At 44.1% G+C, this 26,008-nt stretch overlaps 1 protein-coding gene across 3 annotated transcripts in view; it reads left to right on the forward strand.

Moving 5' to 3' along the window:
• rnf213a (ring finger protein 213a) overlaps positions 1–25,722 on the forward strand; it is a 29,335-nt gene extending 3,613 nt beyond the window's left edge. The window contains exons 4-67 of one of the 3 annotated variants that reach the window (XM_034540304.1): positions 121–798; positions 931–1,094; positions 1,202–1,369; positions 1,564–1,769; positions 1,899–2,188; positions 2,272–2,531; positions 2,676–2,885; positions 2,995–3,187; positions 3,276–3,331; positions 3,421–3,595; positions 3,692–3,853; positions 3,956–4,054; positions 4,140–4,262; positions 4,477–4,660; positions 4,832–5,005; positions 5,168–5,320; positions 5,406–6,022; positions 6,203–6,362; positions 6,458–6,675; positions 6,937–7,074; positions 7,191–7,355; positions 8,086–9,358; positions 9,474–9,655; positions 9,772–9,927; positions 10,014–13,622; positions 13,718–13,842; positions 13,931–14,047; positions 14,134–14,258; positions 14,348–14,473; positions 14,558–14,619; positions 14,795–14,948; positions 15,026–15,167; positions 15,267–15,452; positions 15,565–15,695; positions 15,778–15,935; positions 16,037–16,243; positions 16,380–16,567; positions 16,671–16,791; positions 16,911–17,011; positions 17,098–17,280; positions 17,468–17,634; positions 17,732–17,834; positions 17,938–18,052; positions 18,197–18,404; positions 18,502–18,698; positions 18,829–18,951; positions 19,050–19,160; positions 19,607–19,849; positions 19,962–20,037; positions 20,125–20,159; positions 20,272–20,372; positions 20,456–20,612; positions 20,744–20,918; positions 21,118–21,212; positions 21,313–21,564; positions 22,113–22,245; positions 22,576–22,659; positions 22,746–22,926; positions 23,175–23,376; positions 23,480–23,557; positions 23,676–23,873; positions 24,082–24,171; positions 24,344–24,522; positions 24,951–25,722. In XM_034540304.1, the coding sequence (XP_034396195.1) occupies positions 121–798; positions 931–1,094; positions 1,202–1,369; positions 1,564–1,769; positions 1,899–2,188; positions 2,272–2,531; positions 2,676–2,885; positions 2,995–3,187; positions 3,276–3,331; positions 3,421–3,595; positions 3,692–3,853; positions 3,956–4,054; positions 4,140–4,262; positions 4,477–4,660; positions 4,832–5,005; positions 5,168–5,320; positions 5,406–6,022; positions 6,203–6,362; positions 6,458–6,675; positions 6,937–7,074; positions 7,191–7,355; positions 8,086–9,358; positions 9,474–9,655; positions 9,772–9,927; positions 10,014–13,622; positions 13,718–13,842; positions 13,931–14,047; positions 14,134–14,258; positions 14,348–14,473; positions 14,558–14,619; positions 14,795–14,948; positions 15,026–15,167; positions 15,267–15,452; positions 15,565–15,695; positions 15,778–15,935; positions 16,037–16,243; positions 16,380–16,567; positions 16,671–16,791; positions 16,911–17,011; positions 17,098–17,280; positions 17,468–17,634; positions 17,732–17,834; positions 17,938–18,052; positions 18,197–18,404; positions 18,502–18,698; positions 18,829–18,951; positions 19,050–19,160; positions 19,607–19,849; positions 19,962–20,037; positions 20,125–20,159; positions 20,272–20,372; positions 20,456–20,612; positions 20,744–20,918; positions 21,118–21,212; positions 21,313–21,564; positions 22,113–22,245; positions 22,576–22,659; positions 22,746–22,926; positions 23,175–23,376; positions 23,480–23,557; positions 23,676–23,873; positions 24,082–24,171; positions 24,344–24,522; positions 24,951–25,107 (15,399 nt within the window). In that variant the 3' untranslated portion in view covers positions 25,108–25,722. Of the gene's footprint in view, positions 1–120; positions 799–930; positions 1,095–1,201; positions 1,370–1,563; positions 1,770–1,898; positions 2,189–2,271; positions 2,532–2,675; positions 2,886–2,994; positions 3,188–3,275; positions 3,332–3,420; positions 3,596–3,691; positions 3,854–3,955; positions 4,055–4,139; positions 4,263–4,476; positions 4,661–4,831; positions 5,006–5,167; positions 5,321–5,405; positions 6,023–6,202; positions 6,363–6,457; positions 6,676–6,936; positions 7,075–7,190; positions 7,356–8,085; positions 9,359–9,473; positions 9,656–9,771; positions 9,928–10,013; positions 13,623–13,717; positions 13,843–13,930; positions 14,048–14,133; positions 14,259–14,347; positions 14,474–14,557; positions 14,620–14,794; positions 14,949–15,025; positions 15,168–15,266; positions 15,453–15,564; positions 15,696–15,777; positions 15,936–16,036; positions 16,244–16,379; positions 16,568–16,670; positions 16,792–16,910; positions 17,012–17,097; positions 17,281–17,467; positions 17,635–17,731; positions 17,835–17,937; positions 18,053–18,196; positions 18,405–18,501; positions 18,699–18,828; positions 18,952–19,049; positions 19,161–19,606; positions 19,850–19,931; positions 20,038–20,124; positions 20,160–20,271; positions 20,373–20,455; positions 20,613–20,743; positions 20,919–21,117; positions 21,213–21,312; positions 21,565–22,112; positions 22,246–22,575; positions 22,660–22,745; positions 22,927–23,174; positions 23,377–23,479; positions 23,558–23,675; positions 23,874–24,081; positions 24,172–24,343; positions 24,523–24,950 lie in introns of those variants that run through there. The other 2 variants (XM_034540305.1, XM_034540306.1) reach the window with 2 other exon arrangements.
• The last annotated feature ends 286 nt before the right edge of the window (positions 25,723–26,008 follow it).

Raw genomic sequence — 26,008 nt, forward strand, 5'->3', positions numbered from 1 at the left:
GTTAGAAGAAGTTTAGATCTTTAGAAATTTCACTTTTTTATCTGTCAGCAATACTAAGAATGGAGTCGGCAGTAAAACTGATTTTCTAAAACCGACTTTCTACCTCCATGGTCTTCATAGAAAAAACACAAGAAAAAGAAAAAGAAGAAGAAAGATGACATCTTGTCATCAGACCTGTCCCATCTCTCCCTGGAAGACACCCAGGGGAAGAAGACGCAGAGTGTGAGAGACTCTTCTGACAGCGAAAGCTCAGATAATGCAAAGGATGAAACACTAGACTCTCTGCAAGATGGACCCGCCTCACTGGAGAGCCAGCCTGGTTCCCTAACCGCTAACATTCCCTCTGCACCATCTGAAGACACACAAGTGGTCCAGAGTGAAACATCTGCTGCAGCAGTAGAAGCAAGACCTGCCACGCATCCTCCGGGTAACCCTGACGATGAGGAGGAGAGCAATCCACCCAAATCAACTCGGGACCAGAAACTCAAGACTGGAGCAGCTGACACTCCGACACCCATCTCAGAAGACGGCAAGAGTGCCGCTTCTCAGTCCGCTTCATCCAAAGGGACGAAGTCCACCGACCCTCCGGAACAAGAGACTGACAAGAAAAAGTCCAAGAACAAGAAAGACACGACCGCCACGAAACAATCCTCACTGGACCAGAATGCCAACGTGGAGCAACCTGCGAAACAGAAAGGACAAATCAAACCCAAGGAAAAGAGTCAGCAGGACCAGACACAGAAAGACGCTGTGGCAGCTGATCAAAACATGGTTTTTGGTCCTGAAAAACCACCAAAGGTAATGCTGAATTAAAAAATGCATGAAAATCATAATTGTATTCTTTTTGATGAAGACAGGAAATCAGTCTTTTCTTACTAACTAACTAAAAATATATATTTAACACGCCTGTATTATACGCTACTCGTGCAGGCTGACGGCACCGGCTCCAGTGTGGACCCAGAGGGCACAGTGGAGCACACGGGGGGTCAGCAGTCTGGCAGCGAGCAGGACTCGACTGCAGCACAAGACGCCGACAAGGGAAGTAAAGACGGCAGCAGGAAGACCAGCAGCCCAGCTGCCCCGACACCCAAAAAGTGAGGAGGCTCCCAGAGGGTTGGGCACATTGACTTCAGGTCACCGCTGTGTGTGTGTGTGTGTTGTATTAGCTTCATCTGTATTTATACGTTTCTGCTTTTTTTAGGCCGACCAGGAACCAGAACATCGACGCAAGTGACAGACTCACGATTTACTTCCATGCAGTTCTGTCCAAGGACTTCAAATTTGTTCCAAATGAAGATCGCATTTTCATCCGAGCCGGGAAAGTCCTCGGAACTTGGGAAGAGAATGCCGTTGAGCTGTCGGTGACCAAGTACGTGCTCTGGAATTACCTGACTCAATTAAGCTAAGGTGGCAGGTTACTACATGGGCACATCAAACATCGATGCATCCATAAAATAAAATATATTAAACGTTTTATGTTTGCTTATTTCTACAGCGTACACTTTCCCCACACAATCACTGTATTTACATTTAACTTTTTTTTTTTCCTCCTTTTTCACGCAGGGATTGTGCAGACCATGGTTTTCTGGTCGAGGGCAGTCTGCAAACAAGCAAAATGAAGGCTCAGTCTGAGTCGATACCATACAAATATGTCGTCTATAACCTTAAAAAGGGAAAATATGAGTATGAGTACATATACAAACTGGATTCTACACATCACACCACCAACAGATGCTTGTTTGTGAAACCCCATCTCGTCAATGTCGATGGTAAACGCAATCTTCACTTGGTCCGACTGTAAACACACTTGCCTGCGTGCAAATGGCATCAGATTTTGTTATACTGTGATGTATTTCACACATTGAATTTCTACCATATCTTTTTTTTTTTTCCTGAAGGGGACTGGCATCAATACGATGACATCGTCTGTGCAGAGCCATCAAAGAACGTGCTCAAACGCATTAAAGAAACAATCTGGCCTGAACAAAGGAAGAATCTGATTGCAGGCAGAGGGATTGCTGGGAATATAATGCTGGAGTCCATATTTGATCATCTCCGGAGCTGGACGGATACCAACTTGACAAGTTTTCTGATCCAGCTGAATCAGTTCTGTCAGGTCTATGGGGAGCCTTTTGTGTACGAAGAAAAACAAAAGAAATGGGGCTCTTTAAACTATGGAGAAGAAGATGTAAGTATATGACCTTTTAGTCTAGATGCTCCGGTAGAGCCAACCCGATTTACTCTCCCTGTGTCTCCGGTGTAATTTCCTAGGTGAAGCAGATGATAAAGGAATTCATGCTGAGAAAGGTGATTCCTCAGTTGCTGAAGGATGGAGATGGGAAGATGCTCTACATGGAGGATCCCATTAGAGCGGCCGTGATCATGCTCTCTGTGTGGAGAAAGCTCCGATTTCGACTGGACAGTGCTGAGTACCATCGGCTCTGCAGTGCGCTCTGTTTACCCAAACTAGACAAAGATGACTTCCTCCAGTATTGGACAAAGTTTTCTCAGGATGTCGCTACCCTCAAAAAGTAGGGGCCTAATTTATTCACTCATTCTGTAGTCGCTCATATACCACGACACTACAAATGGCATTCACAATCTACTGACTGCAGACGAGCCAAAAGACTATTATTCTCTATTTAAATGCCCAGATAACATTTTCTATGTTGTAGTCTGCCAGAAATATTGGTGACTCTGATCGGCTATGTGAGAACAGAGGGAATGACGAGATGGATTCTGGTACTACCGCTCCTCCACCTCCTCAAAGGCACCACAAAGCCCTTTGAAGCAGCAACCTTAGGAAACTCAAGTATTTTATCCTGGGCAGGTTTGCAAGGCCTTGGAATCACTTCCTCTACGTACATGAACAGTCAAGATAGGAAGTAAGTACCTTTTGTCAAGAGTACAGCTCACGTAAACATCTTCAAGTGCGTTCATTATTAAATAGATAGATGTTGCTCGACATATAGTTACTTACTCTCCTGTTTCCAGGGGATTGGTGAATGTGGTGAAAAGCCACAGTTACTTGATGGAAGTGGATGCACTTTTAGTGCGATCCTGCTTGTTCTTGATGCCATTAGACGGCCTGATGGACTGCGTCCTTAACGTCAACACAGAGCTTTTGGACATGCTTCATGTGTTCACCAGCAAGGCTCCCCAAGACTTCTCCTACAGTAGCTTTCAGGTGAAGGGGGGGAACCCCGTTATTGAAAGTTAAACATTTCGGGTTTATAGTAAAGTTGTATTGATCTTCTTGGATTTCTGCTTTTCAGACGGCATCTGACATTCTCTCACATATCCAAGGACAACTGATTGAGGAAAAATACAGGTGATTGGCTCTTCTGGGCTGAGCAGATTTGCAATTTGAATCTTCATAAAATGTCCTGGTTTAATCTTCTACTCCTGTTTTGGTCATAGTCCTTTCACCGCGGCTTATAGGCGAGAGTGCCTCGCAACAGCAGTGCAACTGTTAGTGAAGCTCTGCAATGGAGTCAAACCGCCATCGTACGGCCAAAACTACCTTGATATTCCGGTAGCTTGTGTGAATCTGGTCGCATCAGTGTCAGACTTTGTTCACTGTAACAAACAGCAGGTATGTGAAGTGAACCTTATGAGGCGAGACGTTAGCATTTCACACCTAATTGAGGCTTGCTGATCTCAAATACTGTCCCATTTTGTTTTCGTCTAGGAGACTCAAGAAGAAGAAAGAGAGCAGAAATATGCAAAAGACGCGGAGATCTCTGAGGCAAAGAACACTATGAGAAACTGGATCAGCCGGTGCTTCAAGCAGGCTTTGCTGAACAGGGGTGTGTTGTCCATGTTACGAGTTGAGGCCACATCGGAGATCGAGGTGAGCATTTTTGTCGTGTTTTGTAACTAGAATGCAAAATGTACATATCATTGGTAAAAAAAAAGGCTGCACAATGGTTCTTTTGTCCGTTGTATCTTCCAGATGTGGAATAACGTAATCTCCATCCGCTTCAAAGACGAGGATTGCACAAAAGAATGGCGGCAGACGTTCACAATGGATTTTGAGGGCAAGTACAAGCAGGTGTGTGTGACACGCAGATCCCCGTTATTTGATTTTGTTTTTGGTTGAACTATAAATAGTTATTGAGTCTGTAACTTGATTGTAGGAATCTGCTGGGCATCAAATTGAATTCTACTGCTCAAAGATGGAGGAGCTCAATGAATCCCATCCGCACGTCGCTGCTAGTATTGAGAGATGTGCTCTTGAGGCTGTTACGTCGTTGTGCCAGGTATGAAGACTTCTCGTTCCCTTTTAACATATATATGTATTAACTATACCCCTCAACCCCCTTACCTTGTAGCAACACACGCCTTCTCCCAAATATGAACGTGTTCCTATTACTGTACATACCTGTACTTATAAATTGATGCACGAGTAACGGATTAACTTCATAATTTAAAAGATGCGCAGTAATGTTTAATGCCGTTTCATCTCGAATGCAGAACAAGTCTGAGGGAAAGGTGTTTGAGAAGTACAAGGTGAACTGGAAGTTCGGGAAACTCATCTCGGCCATTATCCAGAAGTCCTGGCCAAAGGACAGTCGAGGAAACTTTCAGGAAGATGAAGAATTGGTCCTTCAGCATCTGCTCTCCTGGACGGCCGCCAAAGAGTATTTCCAACTGCACGGTATCTCCTCTGGAATAAATAAACCATAACAAAAATCTGTGTAGTAAGGAGGTAGATTATAAGAGTGCTGTGATCTCTAATTCATAAGAGCAATCACCTTCCAACCGTAGAAATCCAGGCTTCAGTTTATGGCTTCATGGCAGAACTTAAAATTTAAAATGTCATTTGCAGGCGCAGACGAAAAGCTGATCAAGATGCTCACCCAAGATGCCAGGGATAGAACAGCCAAAGCCATATCATCATTCTCAGCCATCGTCAATCAGCTGGTCAACGGGGACATTAGGACCAGCCTGCTCAATATTGTTTTGGAGAAAAAGAATTCCTTCTTGGAGCTGCTGAAGATTGGTAATAATCTTAAGATTGTTAATGTGTTAAACAAATTAATTATAACTAACGCCAGAACATTTTCATTATTTCATATGATGGCAAGCACTGGCCTAATAGATATATTTCCTCGTGTGTGTGTGTGTGTGTGTGTGTGTGTGTGTGTGATTTTGATATGAACAGATTGCCTCTCTGAGAATGAACAATACCAGGATAATGCCAAAATGAGGAGGCTGTTACAGTGCAGACGGGACGAGTTGAACGCTGTGTACCACGAGAAGGAGCTCGTGGACGTCCTCTTAACAATGAGCAACATACTTGGGGTCTATATGACAGGTATGGTGAAGGATCTGTCAGTTTTATTTGAACAAGCGCTTGCAGAAAACCTTTTTAACGACTGCTTATTTCATTTCCACGATAGTTAATCTTGGCGACATGCAAAAGAGACAGCAGGTGAACATCGAGGTCATGCCCCTGAACCATTTCATGGAGGTCCATCCATTTGAACAGCTGCCCTCTCCCCTGGCTGGTGTGGTCACATACTTTGACTTGGATGAAGAAGTCAGAAACATGGCGGATGTCCTGTCCACCTTTAAAGACAGCCATATATTCAATGTGTGTTGGGAGAATAAAGCCAAACTCATGGTCGCTGCAGCAATGGAAGAGGACTATAATCCAGACGAAGTGGCGAACATTTCGGCCACACCAGAGATGATACATGATGACATTTTCGAGCCGTGCTTTGCTGACTACAAAGACCTCTACACTCGTCTGAAGAATTGCAGTATCAGGCTCGAGGAGGTAAACCAGCTCTTCAGAGATTACAAGGGAAAGTACGAAGAGCTCGCACAGGACCTGGACGTCATGTGCAGAGTCGATAAATCCACCGACAAACAGTGGATCCACAGCCGGGTTCAACAGATCGAGCAGTACCACGAGCTTCATCTGGCTGTGGCTTCGGCTCAAATTATCATGAAGGTCAAAGACACGCTTCATCTTCAAGGGGACTTCAGGGTTTTGGAGACGCTCACAGAAGTTGTAAGTGGCCATGTTTTCAACTGAAATATATTGCAGCTAAATATGCTGCACATGATGTGAAAAAGAATCGGGCTAAACCACCCCCCCCCCTCTCCATATCACATGTGCATTCAGTTACTGTATTGCCTTTTGATTTAAACATGAATTTACTATTGTATTTTGACTCTCTTCTACCTTCAGAATCATGCAGACTTTCAGACAGAGCCGCTCAATAGGATCGACAACGACTTGATGCAGGCAAAGATGGCCCTGGTGGACATCACTGAGCCCCGCAGGCAGTGCCTCCAGGAGCTGGGACTCAGAGGACACTTTGTAAAATGGGTAAAAGATGCACTTGAAGGTGAGAGTCGTTATCATTCGCTGTACTCTGAATGCCAATCTATTTTAATCCTCGTTCAGGTCAAATTACTCAACGAAATGATGTTTATTTTTCAGACATCAATGAGTTGAAGGTGTTTGTCGACCTGGCTTCAATCTCTGCGGGAGAGAATGACATGGACGTGGATCGCGTCGCTTGCTTCCATGACGCTGTCCTCGGCTACTCTTCAATGCTGTACGAGCTCAAACCAGACTCCGGTTTTCATGTCTTCAAAGAGGTCCTCAAGAAGCTCTGGGGAGCTTTGAAGAATGACAGCAACCTACCCAAAAAACTAGTAAGCACGCCTATGACTAAAGCTTAAAACCTCATTTTAAGACTCCAGACGTTGACATTGTTTTGCTGTCATTCATGCATTAATTTATTAAAGACTGGCTTGTTACGATTTTACCAAAGGGAATACATCTCTGAAATATATGATAATAGAGAATGCAAACAAATAAATGCAACAAACCCTGTTATCATCATACAGTCGGGCGACGTGGGTTAACCAATTAAAACTAAACGGCACAGTTGACAACGTTGTCACCTTTTGCAGCGGGACAGTGCACGTCATCTGGAATGGCTGAAGACGGTGAAGGACAGTCACGGGTCAGTGGAGCTGTCATCGCTCTCTTTAGCATCAGCCATCAACAGCAAGGGCATCTACCTGATCAGTGCACAAGGTGTCAAAAAGGTAACTGTAACAAAAAAAGATGATGCCATCCCTATGTCCATGCAGCGCAGGAGGTCGTCCGTGGGAAAGTTCCTACCAAATCAGGTGTGAGAGTGCGTTTCTGTTCTTCCATCCAGTTGAGCCTCGACACTGCCCTGAAGCTGCAGATTCCAGAGGAGCACGATGAGGGTCAGCAGATGCGCTGCTATTCTCTTGAGGACCTGCGGGAGCTGCAGAACAAACTCATGCTGATGTCTGGGAAAGGGGATCAGGGGCAGAATGAAGTCGATCACTTCGCAGAGGTACATTGAAATGTTTCCTTTTTTTTTAATGTAGTGGACACCGGTCACTTTGTTTGCTTTTAGACTGCCAGTGATTCAGATTCGACTTTATTGTCGTTGCGCATATTACAATTACTAGGACAACGAAATGCAGTTTAGCATCTGACCAGAAGTGCAAAGGAAAGCAGTGTTTCTACTAGTTGTACATGTACTGCTGATCATAATCATGATGTTAGCTGTTTTTATTTTATTTCTTTCATGCTAAATTATGATTTCCGAGGAAGTTATGAGCACATCTCTCATAAACACCAGATTTAAAGCGGTGATTCTTTGAGGAGAAACTCAGTTTTTCATATCTTTTGTTTAAATCAACAAATCAATTAATTGACAACATTTTAGCAGTCGCCCAATCAGCATAATGTCTTTGGTCTGACAGCCATAGTGTTTTCTTATCTTAGCAGAGGCATCACATTGTTTAGAACATTAACAAAAAACATAATAATAACAATAATTGAAAAAAACAAATGAAATACTGAAATAAATAAAGTTCTGAAAAGAAAGGGACATAGCTTATAATATCTATCGACATCAGTAGTGATGGGTGTACTAAATGCATGAATTGCAATGATTATCACCCTCACTAGCTCAGTGTTTGATGGCTATACACAGTATCTATACTAATGCATACTTAATAAATATATAACAAAGGGATTCACAGTTGCATCTGACTGGGTTTGCATTTATTTTCCAGGTTTTCGCCAGTGTTCAAAGACTTGCTGAAGCATTCATTGCCCTCTACACTGCTGGGAACCCTCTGTTCAGACACTGGGAAGCTCATATCAACTGCAGTCCAAGCAGTGAGGAACCCAGCATTAGGATGGACTTCAACCTGGGCAGTGTTCTCAGTGTTCTTCTTGTGGAGGGCAGCATAGAGGAGCAGCTTCCTGAGTTCTGCAGGAAAATGGAGAAGTGCCTGCACTTTTGGAGGGATTTTGTGGACAAACAGAGGTCCCAGCATTACTATCTGAACTACTATACAGCTGAACAGATTGTCTACCTCTGCGGCAAGCTGACTCAGGAAAATGTGAACGATATGGAGGACCAAGTTCTCATGATGCTCTCCTTTGTCAAGCCAAATTGTACAGCCTCCGATTTGAGGCAGGTCTGGCATGCCCTCCAGTATGAGATCCTCACCAAACCACATGAGCAAAATGAAGACATTGAGTTCCAGACCTTTGTAATGGTGCCAGGAAGTGAGCTGGGAGACCCAGACTCCACAAGCGAGTTGGATCCTCTGCTAAGTCTTGTGGAACAAGCAAACAGTTCGCAAAAATTTGATCTGATGTGGAACGCTTACATGAAGGACAAGAAGAATTATCTTCCGCACATTCTTGATATACACAGTCTCGGAAGACTTTTGGAAATCCTGGCTAACACAGAAGATGAGAGCGAAGAAGACATTTCTGACGATAACAATCGGGATTTCATAATGAGGCTGCTACCCAAAGGCCTGTCTACTGGGAATCCAAACCTTATTGTGTGCCCGCACGATGAGGTCTTGACATCTTGCATCTCTGTTTACATGAATAGCGGCGGTGAGACTCTTCCCACATATGATGAAGTCCTCCTGTGCAACTCCTCCACACCATATGAACAGGTGGAACTATTCCTCAGACGCTGTCTCGGCACAGGCTACGGGGGACAGAAGATATACTGTCTCCTGTATGGAGATTTGCTCACTTATGACGTGAGCTCTAAAGTCGAGAACTTTTTTCAGCGAATGAAAATGCAGAGTAGGAAAGACTACAGACTTGTTATCATCTGCAGCTCGGAAAGAGAACATGCCTACCTTCCTTCAGCCTTCAGCCAGTACAGATTACACATGGTTCCCCAGGAGCCATTGGCAAGGATCCAGCGGTACCTCCACAAACACTACGTTGTGCCAGAAGACCAATGCAGTGCTGCGGCCGCATTCAAAGACCGACTGTGCGTTGGTGTCGTCTCATCCAAAAGGGCTGGTGTTGGTCAGTATATATGTACAGCACTCGGCTTTTTCAAATGCATGATGGTGAATATTTCACAAAAATTATGAATACCTTTTTGATTATTAATATAATTTTTTTTTTTTTCAAATTGCAGGTAAATCTCTGTACGTCGAAAGGCTGTATAAGAAACTTAAGCGCTCAACCAAAAAGCCGGCAATGATGAAATGCATTCGCTTGGTTGAACCGAATGTTGACGAGACTGTCATCCTTCAATCTCTGTTGAACACCCCGAAGGGGAAAGGGCTTACGATGTTCCATTTTGACATCACATCAGTGGTAATAATGAGTCTTAAGTTAATGTGTAGCTCGATGTAATGTAGCATTATCAATAGGAAGTTACTTGACGTCTCGCATATGGTGTTAATGGGCTGTGTTTTATATGATTTGAAAAGGTGCAGAGAGGTCTCGACGAGTTTCTTTTCAAATTGTTGATTCTGCGCTATTTGATGGACTCGGAGGGGAAGACTTGGAAGTGCAGCGACAAGCAGCTGTATGTCATAGAGATTTTGGAGCCGACTGTCTTGTCAACCAGAAATGCTTCACGGCAGGTGAGAGTTTTTACAAGTTTGCCTCTATTGCATGCCATTTGTCATCTTAATTCAAATTGTTGCTCACCCTATTTCTTTCTGCATAGGCTCAAACTGTGAACGGCACATTCATGGATGTGTTTCCTAATATTTTCTGCCGACCACCCAAAGAGGTGCTAATGCTAGAGACGAGGAAGCAAGAAGATCCTACCATTGTAAGCACTGACGACCCACTGATGGATGATGAAGAATTCAAGAGTGCAGCCTTTCAACGACCATATCAGTATCTCACACGGTTTCATAACCACAATGATCTTGACGTGTTCAGATATCAGGATGTTGAAGGGTCACATGTGGAATGTCTTCAGATGCTTCTCATGTTCTGTGGAATGATGGACCCATCCTGGGCAGAACTGAGGAATTTTGCATGGTTCCTTAACCTTCAGCTGAAAGACTGTGAGACATCTGTTTTTTGTGATGCCACGTTCACTGGAGATACGCTGACTGGATTCAAAACCTTTGTGGTGGACTTCATGATTCTGATGGCAAAGGACTTTGCCACTCCATCACTCAGCATCTCTGACCAGAGTCCTGGCATACTCCAGATGGACTTGACTGGTGTCCAAGATGAAGACTTGGCTCCTTTTCTGATCAGAAAGAGATGGGAAACAGAACCACATCCATACATCTTCTTTAACGATGACCATGTGTCCATGACCTTCATCGGTTTCCATCTTGTGCCCAATGAACAGAACTCTGTTGATGCCATTGAGCCCACCTCTGGAAGGGTGATAAAAAAGAACGTCATGACAATGGTATTGTATGAAGGCCTAAAGCTTCAGAGAGTCCCTTTCAACATCAATTTTGATTTCCTTCCAAGAGGAGAAAAAATTGAAAGAATCTGCAACGTTCTTGGTATCCAGTGGCCTCTTGATCCAGATGAAACGTATGAGCTTACAACTGACAACATACTTAAGATGATGGCAATCCATATGCGATTCAGATGTGGCATCCCTGTCATTATTATGGGAGAGACCGGGTGTGGCAAGACGAGGCTCATAAAATTCCTTTGTGAGTTGCGGAGGAGTGGAGTGGCCACTGAGAACATGAAACTGGTCAAGGTGCATGGAGGGACAACTTCGAAGATGATTTACACCAAAGTTAGAGAAGCAGAAGTAATTGCTTCTATTAACAAGGAAGACTATGGATTTGACTCGGTTCTCTTCTTTGATGAGGCCAACACCACCGAGGCCATCAGCAGCATTAAGGAGGTCCTCTGTGACAAGACAGTTAAGGGAGAAGGCTTGACACCAAACTGTGGGTTACAGGTTATCGCAGCATGCAACCCTTACAGAAAGCACACAGATAAGATGATTTGGAGGTTAGAATCTGCCGGCCTTGGGTACAGAGTTGGAGCTGAAGAGACCGATGAAAAGCTTGGGTCTATTCCTCTCCGCCAGTTAGTCTATAGAGTTCAAGCGTTGCCACCAAGTATGATCCCTCTGGTGTGGGACTTTGGACAGTTAAATGATGACACGGAGAAAATATACATCCAGCAGATTGTGCAAAGAGTGGTTGAACACAATGACATCGATCAAACTTACATCGAGTGGATCACAGATGTCCTTTCAGCTTCACAGAAGTACATGCGGACAAGAAAGAATGAATGCAGCTTTGTCAGCTTGAGAGATGTGGAACGCTGCATGCAGTCTTTTGTCTGGTTCATCGACAACCACGTCATGATGTTTGCAGAGCTGGACAAATTTGAGAGTAATCAAAAAGCTGAGAGGAATGAAAGGCATTGCAGACACCCTGACGGCAGAGACCCAGTGCTCTGGTCTCTAGTCATGGCCATAGGAGTGTGCTATCATGCCTGCCTAGAAAAAAAGGATAAATACAGACAGAAAATCAGCAAAAGCCTACCACCAGCATACACCCCAGCAAAGATAATGCAGGAAATCTCACTCATGCAGGATTTACTTCTGAATGGTGTTCCAATGGGGGATACTATTGCAAGAAACAGTGCCCTCAAAGAGAATGTCTTCATGATGGTTATCTGCATTGAGCTAAGAATCCCTCTGTTCTTAGTTGGAAAACCTGGAAGTTCAAAATCTCTTTCCAAAACCTTGGTGGCAGATGCAATGCAGGGCCAAGCTGCTCATTCTGATCTCTTCAAAAAGCTCAAACAAATCCACTTGGTGTCCTTCCAGTGCAGCCCTCACTCAACTCCAGAAGGCATCATTAATACATTCAGGCAATGCGGACGCTTTCAGGAAGGAAAGAACCTGGACGAGTACATTTCAGTGGTGGTTCTCGATGAGATCGGGCTGGCTGAGGACTCTCCAAAGATGCCACTGAAAACCCTTCATCCACTCCTAGAAGAGGGATGCATTGATGATGAACCACAACCTCACAAAAAGGTTGGATTCATTGGCATCTCCAACTGGGCTTTAGACCCTGCAAAGATGAACAGAGGCATTTTTGTCTCGCGCGGTGACCCTGATGAGAGGGAACTTGTTGAGAGTGCTAAAGGCATATGCAATTCTGACGCAATGGTTTTGGAGAAGGTCCGGGATTTCTTCCAACCCTTTGCAAAAGCCTACTTGAGCATCTGTCACAAACAAGGCAAAGGCTTTTTTGGTCTACGTGACTATTACAGCTTGATTAAAATGATTTTTGCTGTGGCCAAGGCTTCTCAAAGGAAGCCCACTGCCGAAGAAATCTTGAAGGCAGTGTTGCGAAATTTCAGTGGAAGGGATGATGTGGATGCAGTTACCGTCTTCACTACAAGTCTGAACATTGCACCCAACGTAGAGAACATCAATGCCATTGAGTTTGTGAGAGAAAACATTCAGGCAGTTGGCCAAGAAGAAGAATGTCGGTACCTGCTGGTGCTAACAAAAAACTATGCAGCCCTACAGATCCTGCAGCAAACATTCTTTTCCGAAAGTGGCCAGCCAGAAATAATCTTTGGATCCAGTTTCCCGAAAGACCAAGAGTATACCCAAATATGCCGCAACATCAATCGAGTAAAGATCTGCATGGAGACGGGTCAAATAGTTGTTCTCCTCAACTTGCAGAACCTCTATGAAAGTCTCTACGATGCCCTCAACCAATACTATGTCTGCTTGGGTGGACAGAAATATGTGGACCTTGGACTGGGAACCCATCGAGTGAAATGCAGAGTGCACAAAAACTTCCGGCTAATTGTCATTGAGGAAAGAGAGGTGGTCTACAAACAGTTCCCAATACCTCTCATCAACAGGTTGGAGAAACACTACCTGGACATCCACACTGTCCTTAAAAGTGAGCAGAAGACAATGGTGGATGATTTGGAAAAATGGTTGAGACTTTTTGTGCGTCTCAGCAGTCAACATGCAGCAGTGGCTCGGACTTACACGTACCAACCGCCAGATGTCTTCATCGGCTACCACTCAGACACATGTGCTTCTGTGGTACTTCAAGTAATAGAGAAGCAGAAGGACAGCATGGAGATGTCAGATCCTGAGAGGAGAATACTGGATGAGGCTAAACTCATACTGCTCAGATGCGCCACACCGGACTCCGTTGTGCGGTTGGACTGCACAGGCCTTCCCAAAGTGGAGAGTGAAAATCTGGCCAGAATCTACTTTGAAGAGCAGAAGACCAGCTGTTTAGCTGACTTCATTCTTGCTCACACGATGCAGGAAGCCCACTGCTACTCCTCCTTCACAGAGGTACCTTTTTTAAAAGTTGTCATACAAGTTTCAAATATATCCCAAATCTGTTAGTGTTAAGTATTAATGTCTTTAATTTGAATTTTAAAACATAGGTGACAACATTCTCCAGACTTCTGACAGCATCTGACCTGGAACCACAAGAGCAAGTGTTGCATAGTGTTGAGCTTCTCTCACTCCAGCAGTTTGACACAGAGCACTCATACCTGAAAAAGATCAGGTTTGTTAAATAATTATTCATAAAAATATGCTTAGCTTTACTTTTAAGTATAATCATAGTGTCGAGATAAATCTCCGTTTTCTTGTAGGAACTTCCTCACTGCTGAAAAAGGAAGAAGTAACACCGAACCCTGCAACAAGATCCTCCTTATTCAGTGTGATTTTGATGAAGCCTCTCACAGTGCCAATCTCATTGCATCTGCAAAGTAGGTCTAACGTTTCCTTTCTGTTGGGTATGCACCACCAGTGTGTGGTTTTGCTATATTGTGATTTTTTTATTGTCCATTTTTAGGTATTCATCCATAAATGAAATCAACAAGATGACTCAGGAGAGCACAGGAAGCAGGGTGTTTGTCTACTTCATCACCAGACTGCCAAGAGTGGAAGGCGGGACCTCCTACGTCGGCTTTCATGGAGGTAAGGCGACCACAACTAGTGATTTTTTTTTTTAACTTTGTTTCATCACATTGTTTGAAGAATAATCCGAGGCGTGTTAATGTTTGCAGGCCCCTGGAGATCGGTTCACATTGATGACCTCAGACGGTCAAAAGACATTGTCTCAGACATCAAAGCCTTGCAGAGCATGACAATCAGTCAATTGTTTGAAACAAAGATGAGTCTCGAGTCCGAAGGTAACTGATTGATGAATAATTGAGAGCAAATTATGATTTCTTAGACTTACATGTTTTATGACATTACACAATTATTGTCTCCAGCCATGGAGCATGACGACTTGTACACTGAGAATGAGCAGGAGGAAGCCGAGTCAAAGGAAAATGTGAGTACAGACAACATGCATGTATATACCAAACATTTGCTACTGTGGGAGGTTCACAAATGTGCAATACATATTCTTCCTGCCTTAAATTGAAAGCATACACTTAAAACAGTGAACAGTTGTGCTCCCCCACACACTCACAAGTGACTCTGACCGGCGTATCATCCTGCTGCAGGGCTGCGATAACGTTGTGGACACGACGGCACTGGTGCGAAGCTGTGTGCAGAGTGCAGTCGGCATGCTGAGGGACCAGGTGGAAAGTGGCCTTCGCAGTACTCAGAGAGTTGAGATCCTGCTGTCGCTCCTCAGTGACGGCGATGAAGTCAAAGGTACAAACGGCAACCTTTTTGTTAGTGTTCATGTTCCAGCAGCTGCCGTGCTCCTCATGTTATTTTGCTCTTGTCAGCTGAATTTCTGCAAACTGTGAAGAGGCATCTTCATTCATTGCTGGCGACTCGTGATGGCAACACCTTCTCATCCATCAAAAGCAACTGGGTCATTAAGGAGGCCTCGAACATTGACGCCTTGCAAGAAGGAGGCACCTTCAGGTAAGTGCTTCTGCCACGGAATACTAAATGTCTGTTTGCATTCATGTTGTTGTTTTTTTTAACAGTTCTGCTGACTTTTTTTGGGGGGGATCATGACAGGCACACTTTATGGAAGCGTGTTCGGGCTGTAGTCGTCCCCATCTTGGCACAACTGCTTTCAGTCATCGACCGCGACCAAAACTTGGACATTCTTCTTGATGGAAACTGTGGTGAATTTGTCAAGAGGCTGTGGTTGGATATCTTTGGCAATGATAAGCTGCTGGAAATCCCACACCTGGACCACAAGTAAGTGGTGGAGATATTGCACTTTGCATAAAGGATATCAAATTCGTATTTCTAAGAGTTAACATGCTGTTCTATGCATATTTAAACATTTGGTTATTTTCTCTTTTCCCAGCTCTGAGACGAGAACAATCCTTGTACAGAACTACATTGCTCAAGGCAGGAACGTGAGCTGCAGCATGCCCTTCAGTTGGAGGATCAAGGACTACCTGGAGGAACTCTGGGTTCATGCGTTTCAACATGAAGGTATGGCCTGTTATCAGGTACTCTCGATGAATAGCACGTTACCGCCAGGATGTTGTGTAAATTCAATGTGTATGTGTCTTAGGCCACACTCAACGAGAGTTTGATGAGATATTTTGGAAGACACCACTGGGACGATACATTGCGAAAGCAGACCGAGAGATGCAGATCGAGTTTTTCCAACGCTACCTTCAGGATTTCATCGCCATGACAATGAACATAACTTGCCCGGAAGATCTGCAGGTTGTTTTTCTTTAATAGTTGAAGCCATTGAATTGTCAGGCCCCCCCATCTGTGTGTGTACATGTACTCTGTATACTAACGCACACTATTTGCTTCTCCAGTTCCTGTGTGGTGCCCTGAACTGTTGCGTCAATGAGCTGCGATTGCATCACAGTGCCACGGATACGGCAATGTCTCTTCCATGGGTCCATGCTGCTTATCATGGGTTCAAGAACAGGCTGCAGAACCTCTCCAGAATGATCTGCATTGAGCCCCAGGTGACCCAGCACCTCTTGAGGAATCATCATACTCGAGATGGGGTTGAACTGGTGAGCCTCCTAAGACTATTTAAGTCTTTTAAATAATACTTTTCTTGCACGATTGTTTGGTACTTTCATATTATTTACATTATCCCTTAAGAGTTACATGTTGTGATAATATCCCCCCCCCCCCATTGTCTCCAAGGTGCTCGATGTGTATGCTGCTGTTGCATGTGTAGAGTACCTGGAGCCGAGACTCCTGGACACAGAAGCCCAAAGACGAGCCTGGCTCAGACGGGTCAAGAAACTCCAGGTTCCCATTGAGTTGATCTGCTCAGATGACAGCGTGAGACGCTACGGAGAGAGGAGCAAGGTGATCGTCTGTCGAGTCCAGTAAGTCAAGCTTAACTAAATATGTTCAGATGGTCCAAGCGGAGCAGTTAGCAGGAGACACTTTGAGTTGGATGCTTAATTGTTTGTGTTCCTCTGTTCTCAGAGCTGGATGGAATCGGATATTCTCTCTCTCTCTATTTGTGGAACACATATTGTTGGGCATTGAGCAGGTGGAGAAGAAGCTGACACCTGTAGTTTTGGCACACACAAAACGGCTTTGCCAGGTTGGTCTGGGTTCTTTGTACAAACCAGACATTTTTTTATGATTCATTCAATTACCATAAAACTGCATCAACAATAATTCCTCTGCCAAAAATATAACGTACTACATCTACTCTCTTAGATACTGGAAACAAATTCAGACCTCAAAACAAAGCAGTCGTTTGAGGCAGTAATTGATTTGCTCAAAACCTGCAAAGACGAAGCCATCGAGTGCATCTTCAGGTAGAAATTCAGTTTTCTATTGTTCTTCATCTATTGTTCTCATTTCCTCCACCGTGTGTCTCCACCTGTTTGTGTTTTTTTTCCAGGTTTGGTCTTACGCTGTGCCCAGTGTGTATGGGAGACCCCCGAGATCCGCTCTGCCTGCCATGTGATCACATCTACTGTGTAGCCTGTATCAAACAGTGGTTGGTCCCTGGTCAGATGTACTGTCCCCTCTGCATGCAGCCAGTGAACGAAGGCTTCCCCATGGTCCCTTCAGATACCATAAGGTTGGTAGCTGCATGTGGATTAGAACAATGGAGTACAAAGTACATTTTTGTTCCTCCATTAAAAAGCACAGATACAATGTGCTTTATTCAACACACTGTGCTGTTTCCTACTTCCTTCCAAGGATCAAGGTGAATATGGCATGTACTAAAGCTGTTTTTAAGTCCTTGTGCCCCTCGTTCTGTGTAGGACTCTCATCGACCAACATGCTCGCTTCAGGAAGCAGTGCAATGCTTTCTTCATTGACCTGGTGTCCACTGTGTGCTTCAAGGACAACTCTCCGCCTTGTTCAGCCGTCATTCTCCATTTGTTGTCCTTTCTCATGGTTGAGGTCAACACTGTTCCCATTCTCAGAGGTGGGACACTGCTCTGAACGTGCCCACACAACCGTGTCTCAAGTTGTACATATTTCGTCAGCTGTTAATATCCTTTTTTCCGCCCCCCCCCCCCCAGTTAATCGACAAATTCTGACAAAGGTGCTCTCCCCGTTTGATGACTCTGTGGATAAAAATCCAGTGGTTCGGTCAGTGGTGCTCAAACTCCTGCTGAAGTACAGGTGAGGTTGCACATTGGATAACGCCGGCTAGTGTGCGATTTGGAAAATGTTTACCTGGGTTTCTAAATTTAAAAAAAATAAATAATTTGTACTGTTTCTGAAGCTTCGATGAAGTTAAAGATTACCTACAGCAGCATCTGGTGGCAGTTGAGCAGAGCAACCTCTTGGAAGAGACGGACAAAACTGAACTCTACTTGTTGTACATCAACTGCCTGGAGGTACATGTGAAGTCTGACTCGGCTGTATATTTGAAATAAACTCCTTTTTGTTCAGCAGCACATGGACATCTGATAATCACACACGTGGATTATTGTATCTTGCATTGTGATGGACCTTTCATAGAATATATTTTATTTCTCTAGGATTCCATGTTTGAAAGGTTTCAGTTCAGGTCCATTGCGTGCCAACGGAGGGGTCTGCAGGATGAAGGTTCCTTCCTGACAGACTACCTGCAATCACATGGTCAGTCTGCTGAAACGGCCACTGTGGAGTATCTGCAGCAGGTTGCCAGAGTGCGCATGGACCTGGATATGGCTGCAAGCCACATCACAAAGAAACTCAGAGGCACAGGTAGTTAATTCTAATTTCGCACGTACTGTACACTCACCAGTTACTGACCAGTTTTATAATTCCAAAATGTCATTCTTCCTTCTCTTTCCAATCACAGCAGAGTCTCAGGAGACTCAAAGTGGAACCACGGCCTTCCTGACCAGTGCGGAGAATTTGTGCAGGCGCAGTGGAAACGACTGGTATCGCGTCTACTTGATCCGCAAGATCTGCAGCCAACATGGAGTGGAGTTTGTCCTGAAACTCCTCAAAGTGGACGCGATGCGCTGGCTCTTCCCCGAAGAAGTGCTGCAAAAGGTTTTGATTGCTCGCATTTGCGCCTTCCAGTGACCGAATGAAGGCGCTGTTGTAATCAAAATGTACATGCCATGTGGGACCAGGTGCCATCGGTAGCTAAACAGTGCAATTCTATTTTCATTACACCCAGAGTGAGGAAGTTACTCCAATAGACCCGTACCTTGTGTGTGGGAAAGACTACAAGACCATCAGAAATGCCGTCGCAAAGGGAGTTATGGAGGGCAAAGTGAACGGGCTGGACGAGATTTGTGAGGTGACGTTGCTTTCTTTTTGGTAACTGCGCATCAGGTCAGGTCTCTGCTCCTGAATGCATGTTTACATGGGTGTCTTGTTGCTTTCTTTCTTTTGTAGGGGTGCAGATGCTTGCCACAGCATACAGCAGTTTATCTTCTGTTGGCACTCTACAGAGAAGTCACCACTCTCTACAGAGAAGCCAATGCGAGCTTCCATCCCAAGCCCGAGGTAGATCCTTTATCATTTGCACCCTATGAGCTGAGCTGATGTATTTGTTTACATCCATTTGTGCAAATGACCACTGGAAAAACTGTTCTGAAGCTTGTCCGTATAGAGTAAACATCACTATTAAACCCACCAAATGTGCTTTTTAGACATTTGTTATATATATTCTTCCAATTTAAATTCTTCCAATAAATGTATGTATTTATTTATATATGTATGTGTGTGTGTGTGTATATATGTATGTATGTATGTATGTATGTATGTATGTATATATATATAATTAGTTATTTAATATAGTTATTTAAAAAAAAAAATCTGTGTATTTGACTTGAGGAATTTCAATTGGGGAATGGGAACCAATCATTAAACAAATTGTCCTTTACTGGGCATTTTTCTGTCTGATTCAGTAAACTACATATCCATGTTTTTATGTATCTTTGTACCGACAGCAATTGGAAGCCTTGACGACCTACATCCAGAACTCCAAATTCCTTACCAGTCCACAGATGAAGGCCTTTGCAAGAGCGTTGGTGACCAACCAACTCCAGTTGTTGGCGGTTCGTCCCGGGGCCTCTGGTGCCCAATCTGTGCTGGTGGACTTGACCATTCACCTGGCTGCTGTCATGCTCTGCAGGAACCAGGGGATGTTTGCTCCCCTGCAGCAGCTGGCAATGGACCCTGCTAACATGCAGGTATGTATTTTGTCAGCTGCTTTCAGTGTTGGCAAATTGGTCTCCTCTTTTCTTTTTTTTTTAATTTTTTTTCTTTTTTAAGCAAATGTGATGTTTTTATCTGTTGGCACAGGCAGCCTTCTTGCCTACCATGCCAGAGGACATGTTAGTAGTGGCTCAACAAGCTATGGGACCGGTAACGTGGTACTGTAAGTAAACAAAGACAACAATGTACTATCAAATATTGAAATATTTACACAATTATATAAGTCATTTCTTATTTGCTCTTACCATAGATTGTCCGAATGGTCACCCCTGCACCATTGGAGAGGTATGTAATGTTTAGTCTGACTCGTAGTAAGATTGAAATAAGTCTCTTTTCTTTTGTAGCATTCTTTTCATTCATCTTCTTGTGCCCTATTTTTTTAAAATATGTATCCTAGTGCGGCCAGCCCATGCAAAAAGGTCTTTGTCTGGACTGCCGTGCTGAAATTGGAGGAGAAAACCACTTGCCTGTGAAGGGATTTCAAGTTGGTCAGCTAAAGTAAGGAGGCTTTGACTTTTTTAATTTTGGCAAAAAATATTACGTAAATATTTGTATTGATGCATTTCATTGTCTTGTCGCAGGAGAGACCGTACTCAGACAGGCCACATCCTCGGCAACCCCAGTCGCAGGGACAATCCAGACATGCTGGACACAAAGAGCATCTCCCTTGTTCCCTTCACCATGCTCCGCATGCTAACTCACATGGCCATGTGGTTGGGTGCCTGCAATCACCCACAGGTAGCTTAAATAAAGAGTGCAGCTAACGGAGATCCTTTCTCAAAAAATAATACAAACCCCGTCTTTCTAGTGGTGTTCGCGTTTTTAAAGGGGTGACTCTGGTCAGTCATCCACTTTATTTGTGTTTCTAGCTTATCTCTGCCATCATCAAGCCTCCAGTCGCTGACCCGGGTGCATTTCTACTTGCTCACTTGCAAGAGGACATGAAACATCTGATCAGATCCCTGGGCAAGGGGACAGACGACACCGTCAGCGCCGTCCACCTGCTCATCAGCAGCCTCCTAGAGCCCAAACAGCCTCTAACATGTAAGGAGCAACACACCTTCTGTGGAACTATTATGCGCTGTGACAACCAGCCCGTGTCCACCAATGCAGTGCAGCTGTGTTACTGGTTTCACCCACTGAAAGCATGGTTCTGAGAATAAGCCTGCAGGACCGTGTCAGAGAATAGAGGAGAGAGATGTTACGTCATATGGAGTCATTTTTCCCTGGTCTTTCCTTTCAGGGCCCGTTCCTTATGACAATGTGCTCTCCACCAAAGAAGCTAGAAATGGATGGGAGATGGAAGTGAGCAACGTCGTCATCGCACCGCAGCTGAAGGTAGAACTACCCTTTTTGACGATTTGTCCTCAGATGGAGCATATCATCTTAATTTGTGCATAAAACACGTCCTCCTTCTTGTCATGCGTCTCCACCGCAGCACTTGGACAGACAGCTGAAGGACGTGAACGCGTTCGTCCGGGCTGATTCTCGCATCTCAGCCAACCCGATCATGAAGCTCATGTTTGGCGATCCGCGTCTCTTCTTGGCCTCGCTTCCCCAGAATTCTGTGATCCACGGTCCTGCCGTGTGGAGCTGCAGGCAGAAGGTGTCTCTGCTGAGCCTCACCCACATTGTGGAGCAGAATGATGGCAAAGAGACCGTGCCGGTGCTCTGGAGATTTCTGCATAGGGTAAGAAAAATGAAGAATCCTGCGTCCTACTTATAGCAGGTTTGGGAGAAGTTACTCTTAAAACAGTGCGTCGTAGTGGCCCATGTGTACACCGAGTTCCTTGTGTTAAGCTACTTTTAGTCTATTCTGCCTAAAATGTTGCATTTCCCTTTAAAATCAGGTCCGAATGTCAGTCGATGGCCGTGTTGCGGCATTTTATAAAAAGAGTCTTTATTTTAACGAAATTTAAGTGCTTAACTGTTTTAGGAGTGATATATAGCTGAGGGTGTAATTTCAGTTTGAATCATCCACCAACGGAGCTCTAAACTTACAGCTCTGATTTGATAAAAATCCTTTTAGGAGTCATAATGAGTCAAGTTATTACCGTTTGCTTACAGCATTCTAAGCTGTACATGCAGTAGCGAGTGATTAGCAAGCTTTAATTTGCCTCACATTATTTATGGTATGTATTTTAACCAATTTTATAATGACTCCCTTTTGCGACACTTTGGAAAACTGCACTGATTGTATACAAATGTCCACGATACACTTTTTTTTTTTAATTTTAGGAAGCAGAGTTCCGAATGGTGAAGCACCTTCCCGATATCCTCACGCTCCAGAGAGATCTGGTCAAGAAGTTTCAAAACATCACGGAGCTGACTTGTGGCACCATTGCCGAATTCCTCCACGGACAGAAAGCAGGTGCTGGAACTAACTGCCTACGCCGGTGGTGCCCAACTTTCTTTGCAACTGTGTGACTCACTCTTTACAAGAGATCAAAAATTCCACGCAGTTCCTAATTACCTCTTTCTCGGAAATGTCATATTAAAGTAGCTTCGTGGCTTTAGTAGCACAGTGAAAACCTGCCTGCCAAGGAATGAGTTGTTTTAACCGGGAAGGAGACAATGATTGATTATTCTTAAAAGAGCTAAATCTCTTCCACACGTCCGTCTGTCCAATGTGCTGCAAGTTGTGTTTCTAGTCGACGCGTCCACACTCGGGATGATTGTTTTGTTTTCTTCATCTGTGCAGTTTCACTAAAAGCCTGGTATGATAAATACATCCAAATCTTCCTGACAACATGGAATCAGCTCCGAGTGTCTTTGGCCACCAACGGTAAATACAAACACACTTTGTTACACCGACGCCGGCACCGTCCACAACATCTCCGTCCCACTCAAATTGAACATGTTGTCCTTCAGGTGAAATCAAGATCCCGGTCGAGTTCTGCCAAAAGGACCTGGACCGCAACAGTGACTTGAAGGTGCTGTTACCACGGCGACAAGGCCCGGGCCTGTGCTCTACAGCCCTCGTCAGCTACCTCATCGCGCTGCACAACGACTTGGTGTACTGTGTGGATAAGCACACCGGAGAGGAGACCAGGTGGGGGCGCTCATGTCATATTTTTGCTTACTTGCTCATGTTTGGCTGCAAGGGCACATTGTGTAAACTTGTGTCCCACATATATATATCTATATATACTACATTCTTAAATTGATTTTACTGAGAGATTGTTACATGATAGAAAGATAGCTTTTTAAATACCAAGTCAAAAAATCCCATTTGCAGATATATTACCATTGTACATCCTGACGCTGGCTGACTGGTTTGTTTATCGCTCCCCTACAAAGCTACAAAGTGAGCCCTGCAGATCTGACTGACCTGCATGTGATTCGGTATGAGCTGGAGAGGGACCTGATGCCCCTGGTTGTGTCCAACACCCAGTACAGCATTGAGAGAGGCCAGGAGACTCTTCACGAGTACGACTTGCCCAAGATCCAGCAGCAGATCGTCTCCCGCTTCTTGCAGGGAAAACCTCTCATCACTCTCGCTGTGAGCAAATTGGAAGCACAAGCAATGCACAGAAATGACTCCTCTTTGTTTGGAACATTTGTTAAAGCGCCATGTTCCTCCTGCCTCTGTCCCTTTTCCACAGGGCATCCCTACGCTAGTGAACAGACATGACCGCAACTATGAGATCATCCTGAAAGATGTAAAAGCAAAAGTCCAGCAAGTGAGTTTTGATACACACCAGAGTCCTGGAACTACCGTTCATTCATCACACGGTACACTAAACATGTTGCTGGAGAAAAAAAAACCCTCATATGAGATGGATGTCTGTGTGCCAACAGGAGCCTCTTCAGACTCTCACCCTGTCTGCCGTGGCTGGGGAGCTGCACTCCTACAGTGAGGTGTGTGAGGCCTTGTCCACGCTGGAAGTGGCCCTGGGTTTTCTCGCCATGACCGGGGGAGAGCCTCTCATGCAGCTGTCCTGCTACCTGGAGGAGGTGCTGCAGATGGGAAACCAGATGGCTGCGCACATCCTCAAGGTCAGCCTATCTGAGACACCGATTATGTTATCCTATTGCCGGTCTCCCACTTCCACTGTAAATGTTTCTTTTTATGCAAACAACTTGCCAAATCGACACCTAAGAGCAACTTTTCTGTGCCATCATACTTCTGCAAACATGGTTTTGATCTTTTTTTTAGGTGCTAGGCGTAAGATGAATCTTAATGTTCTCCCCGTTTTGCTCACAGGCCCTAAGCATGTGCTGTCTTAAGCATTGCGTTGCTCTGTGGCAGCTGCTGGTCTCACTCAAATCAGAAAATATGCTGCGACTCAAGAGGGTAAGGCATCAGTATACAGAAATGTAAATGGCATTATTATTATTATTATTATTTGTGGTAGCAGTTTTAGTGATCTGTCGTACTACATTTTGCTTAATCAATACTTGTGTATACAAGTGCAATAGTATCATCTTGTATTTAGCCTGTTTAATGCGTGCGCTGTGTTCTCCAGGATCCATTTGTGGAGGTCTCGGAGACCTACAAGCGGGCCCTGGGTGAGGACGAGCAGCGGCTGCTGACGGGCTTCTTTTCTAAGAGCAGCGCTGACAACTTCCTGCTGGAGATGCACGAGTTCCTGTTGCTGGTTCTTAAAAAGCCCAATGCACCTGACACCTACAGGCATGACTGGAGGTAAAAACTAAATGTTCATTGTAATTTGCTAATAACCATCGCACGTGTCTATATATAAGTCATTTTTTTCACTCTTGGTGAAACAAAGTAGATGTTGTTCCATTCCCACTTTGAGGTGGGATTCAGCAAGCTGCACGCTAACTTTGGTGAGGTTTGGCTCTCAACGTATTAAAGTTGGTTGTCAGAGAAAAGCCAGAATAAAAAAGGTTATTTTGTCAATTTTGAAACAAAGTCTTTTATTTGATTGGGCTCAGGGACAACCCATTAAGTTGAAACACTATGCCGCCAGCATAAGTAAATACTGTGCTGAATAATAACAAATTGTACCTGATTAAGTAGTGTGCCATGTATTTTAGCTCCATAGTGTGTGTGTGAGTGTGTGAGAGTTTAAAGTGTACGTTTTTGTCTTTTTTTTTTTTTTTAAAAAGCCTGAAAGTCACACTGGTGTCTTACATGGAGCGCAAAGACCTGGACGCCCCGCCTGACGTGGAGGAGCTCTTCCCAGAGGAGATCCACCTCTCCCAGTATGTCGAAGCCTGGAAGTTCAGTATGGCCTTCAAGCAGGAGCGGGGACAGAGACAATGAAGACATAAGGAACCGGTTGTTTTAAGTCCCTTGGATGACGTTTACAATCATAAAGCGGTATTAAAGCTGTATGAATGCCTGATATGATGTGTATTTTACACTTTATTTATGCAGAGAAGTGCCTTTTTATAAGAGCACCGATGTCGAGCTTCAGAGTGCACTTCACATTTACAACTCGGCTGTGAAGAGTTGAATCTCATCATGTACAGTTAAGTCTCCTTTCTCGCACTTTTTTTGTGTAATGTGAATTTGTCTGTGCTGCAAAGAGGCAGAAAATACAATCTGAATACTTCTCAGGTATAATATGTGGAATAACTCTGCTGGGGCCACTTGTTTCCATTCCTTCTTTGTATTCATGTCATGTGTATGTTAAAGCTGCACTTGCCTTTCTTCCACTTTTTTAAATTCACTGTCTTTAAAAAGAATCTACGTATATTGTGTATGAATATATTAAAAATACATTTATTTCTTCAAGTATAATTAACTTCATTTGATTTTCTTTAATTTTTCCTCTTAATGTTCATCATATTTAGAGAACACACTATTGCCTCGTGGGTTAGTTTTGTTTGTGTGGCAATAAATGCGGCTTATAATAAAGCATATGTGTCACCTTTTTGTGTGTGTGTGTGTGTGTTTTACATAACACATCACGCAAATGTTTTTCTCACGCCGCTCCCTCCCTCTTCGTGGATACGTAATGACGAATATTTCCATTACTTGTCTAGTTATCTGTCAACACATTACGGCAGCAAACATTTTTTCCATCTGCCATTGTAGGCAAACTGGGTAATTTCCTCCGTCGGCTCTGAATCGTCTTAAATCCTGTAGTCATAGCGGAGTGTGACAGTACAATATTTTGCTCAGCAGGGGTTTGGCAACATGAACGGTAAAGAAATGTGAA

The sequence above is a fragment of the Cyclopterus lumpus genome, chromosome 8, assembly GCF_009769545.1.
Source record: "Cyclopterus lumpus isolate fCycLum1 chromosome 8, fCycLum1.pri, whole genome shotgun sequence".
Taxonomy (NCBI): Eukaryota; Metazoa; Chordata; class Actinopteri; order Perciformes; family Cyclopteridae; genus Cyclopterus; species Cyclopterus lumpus.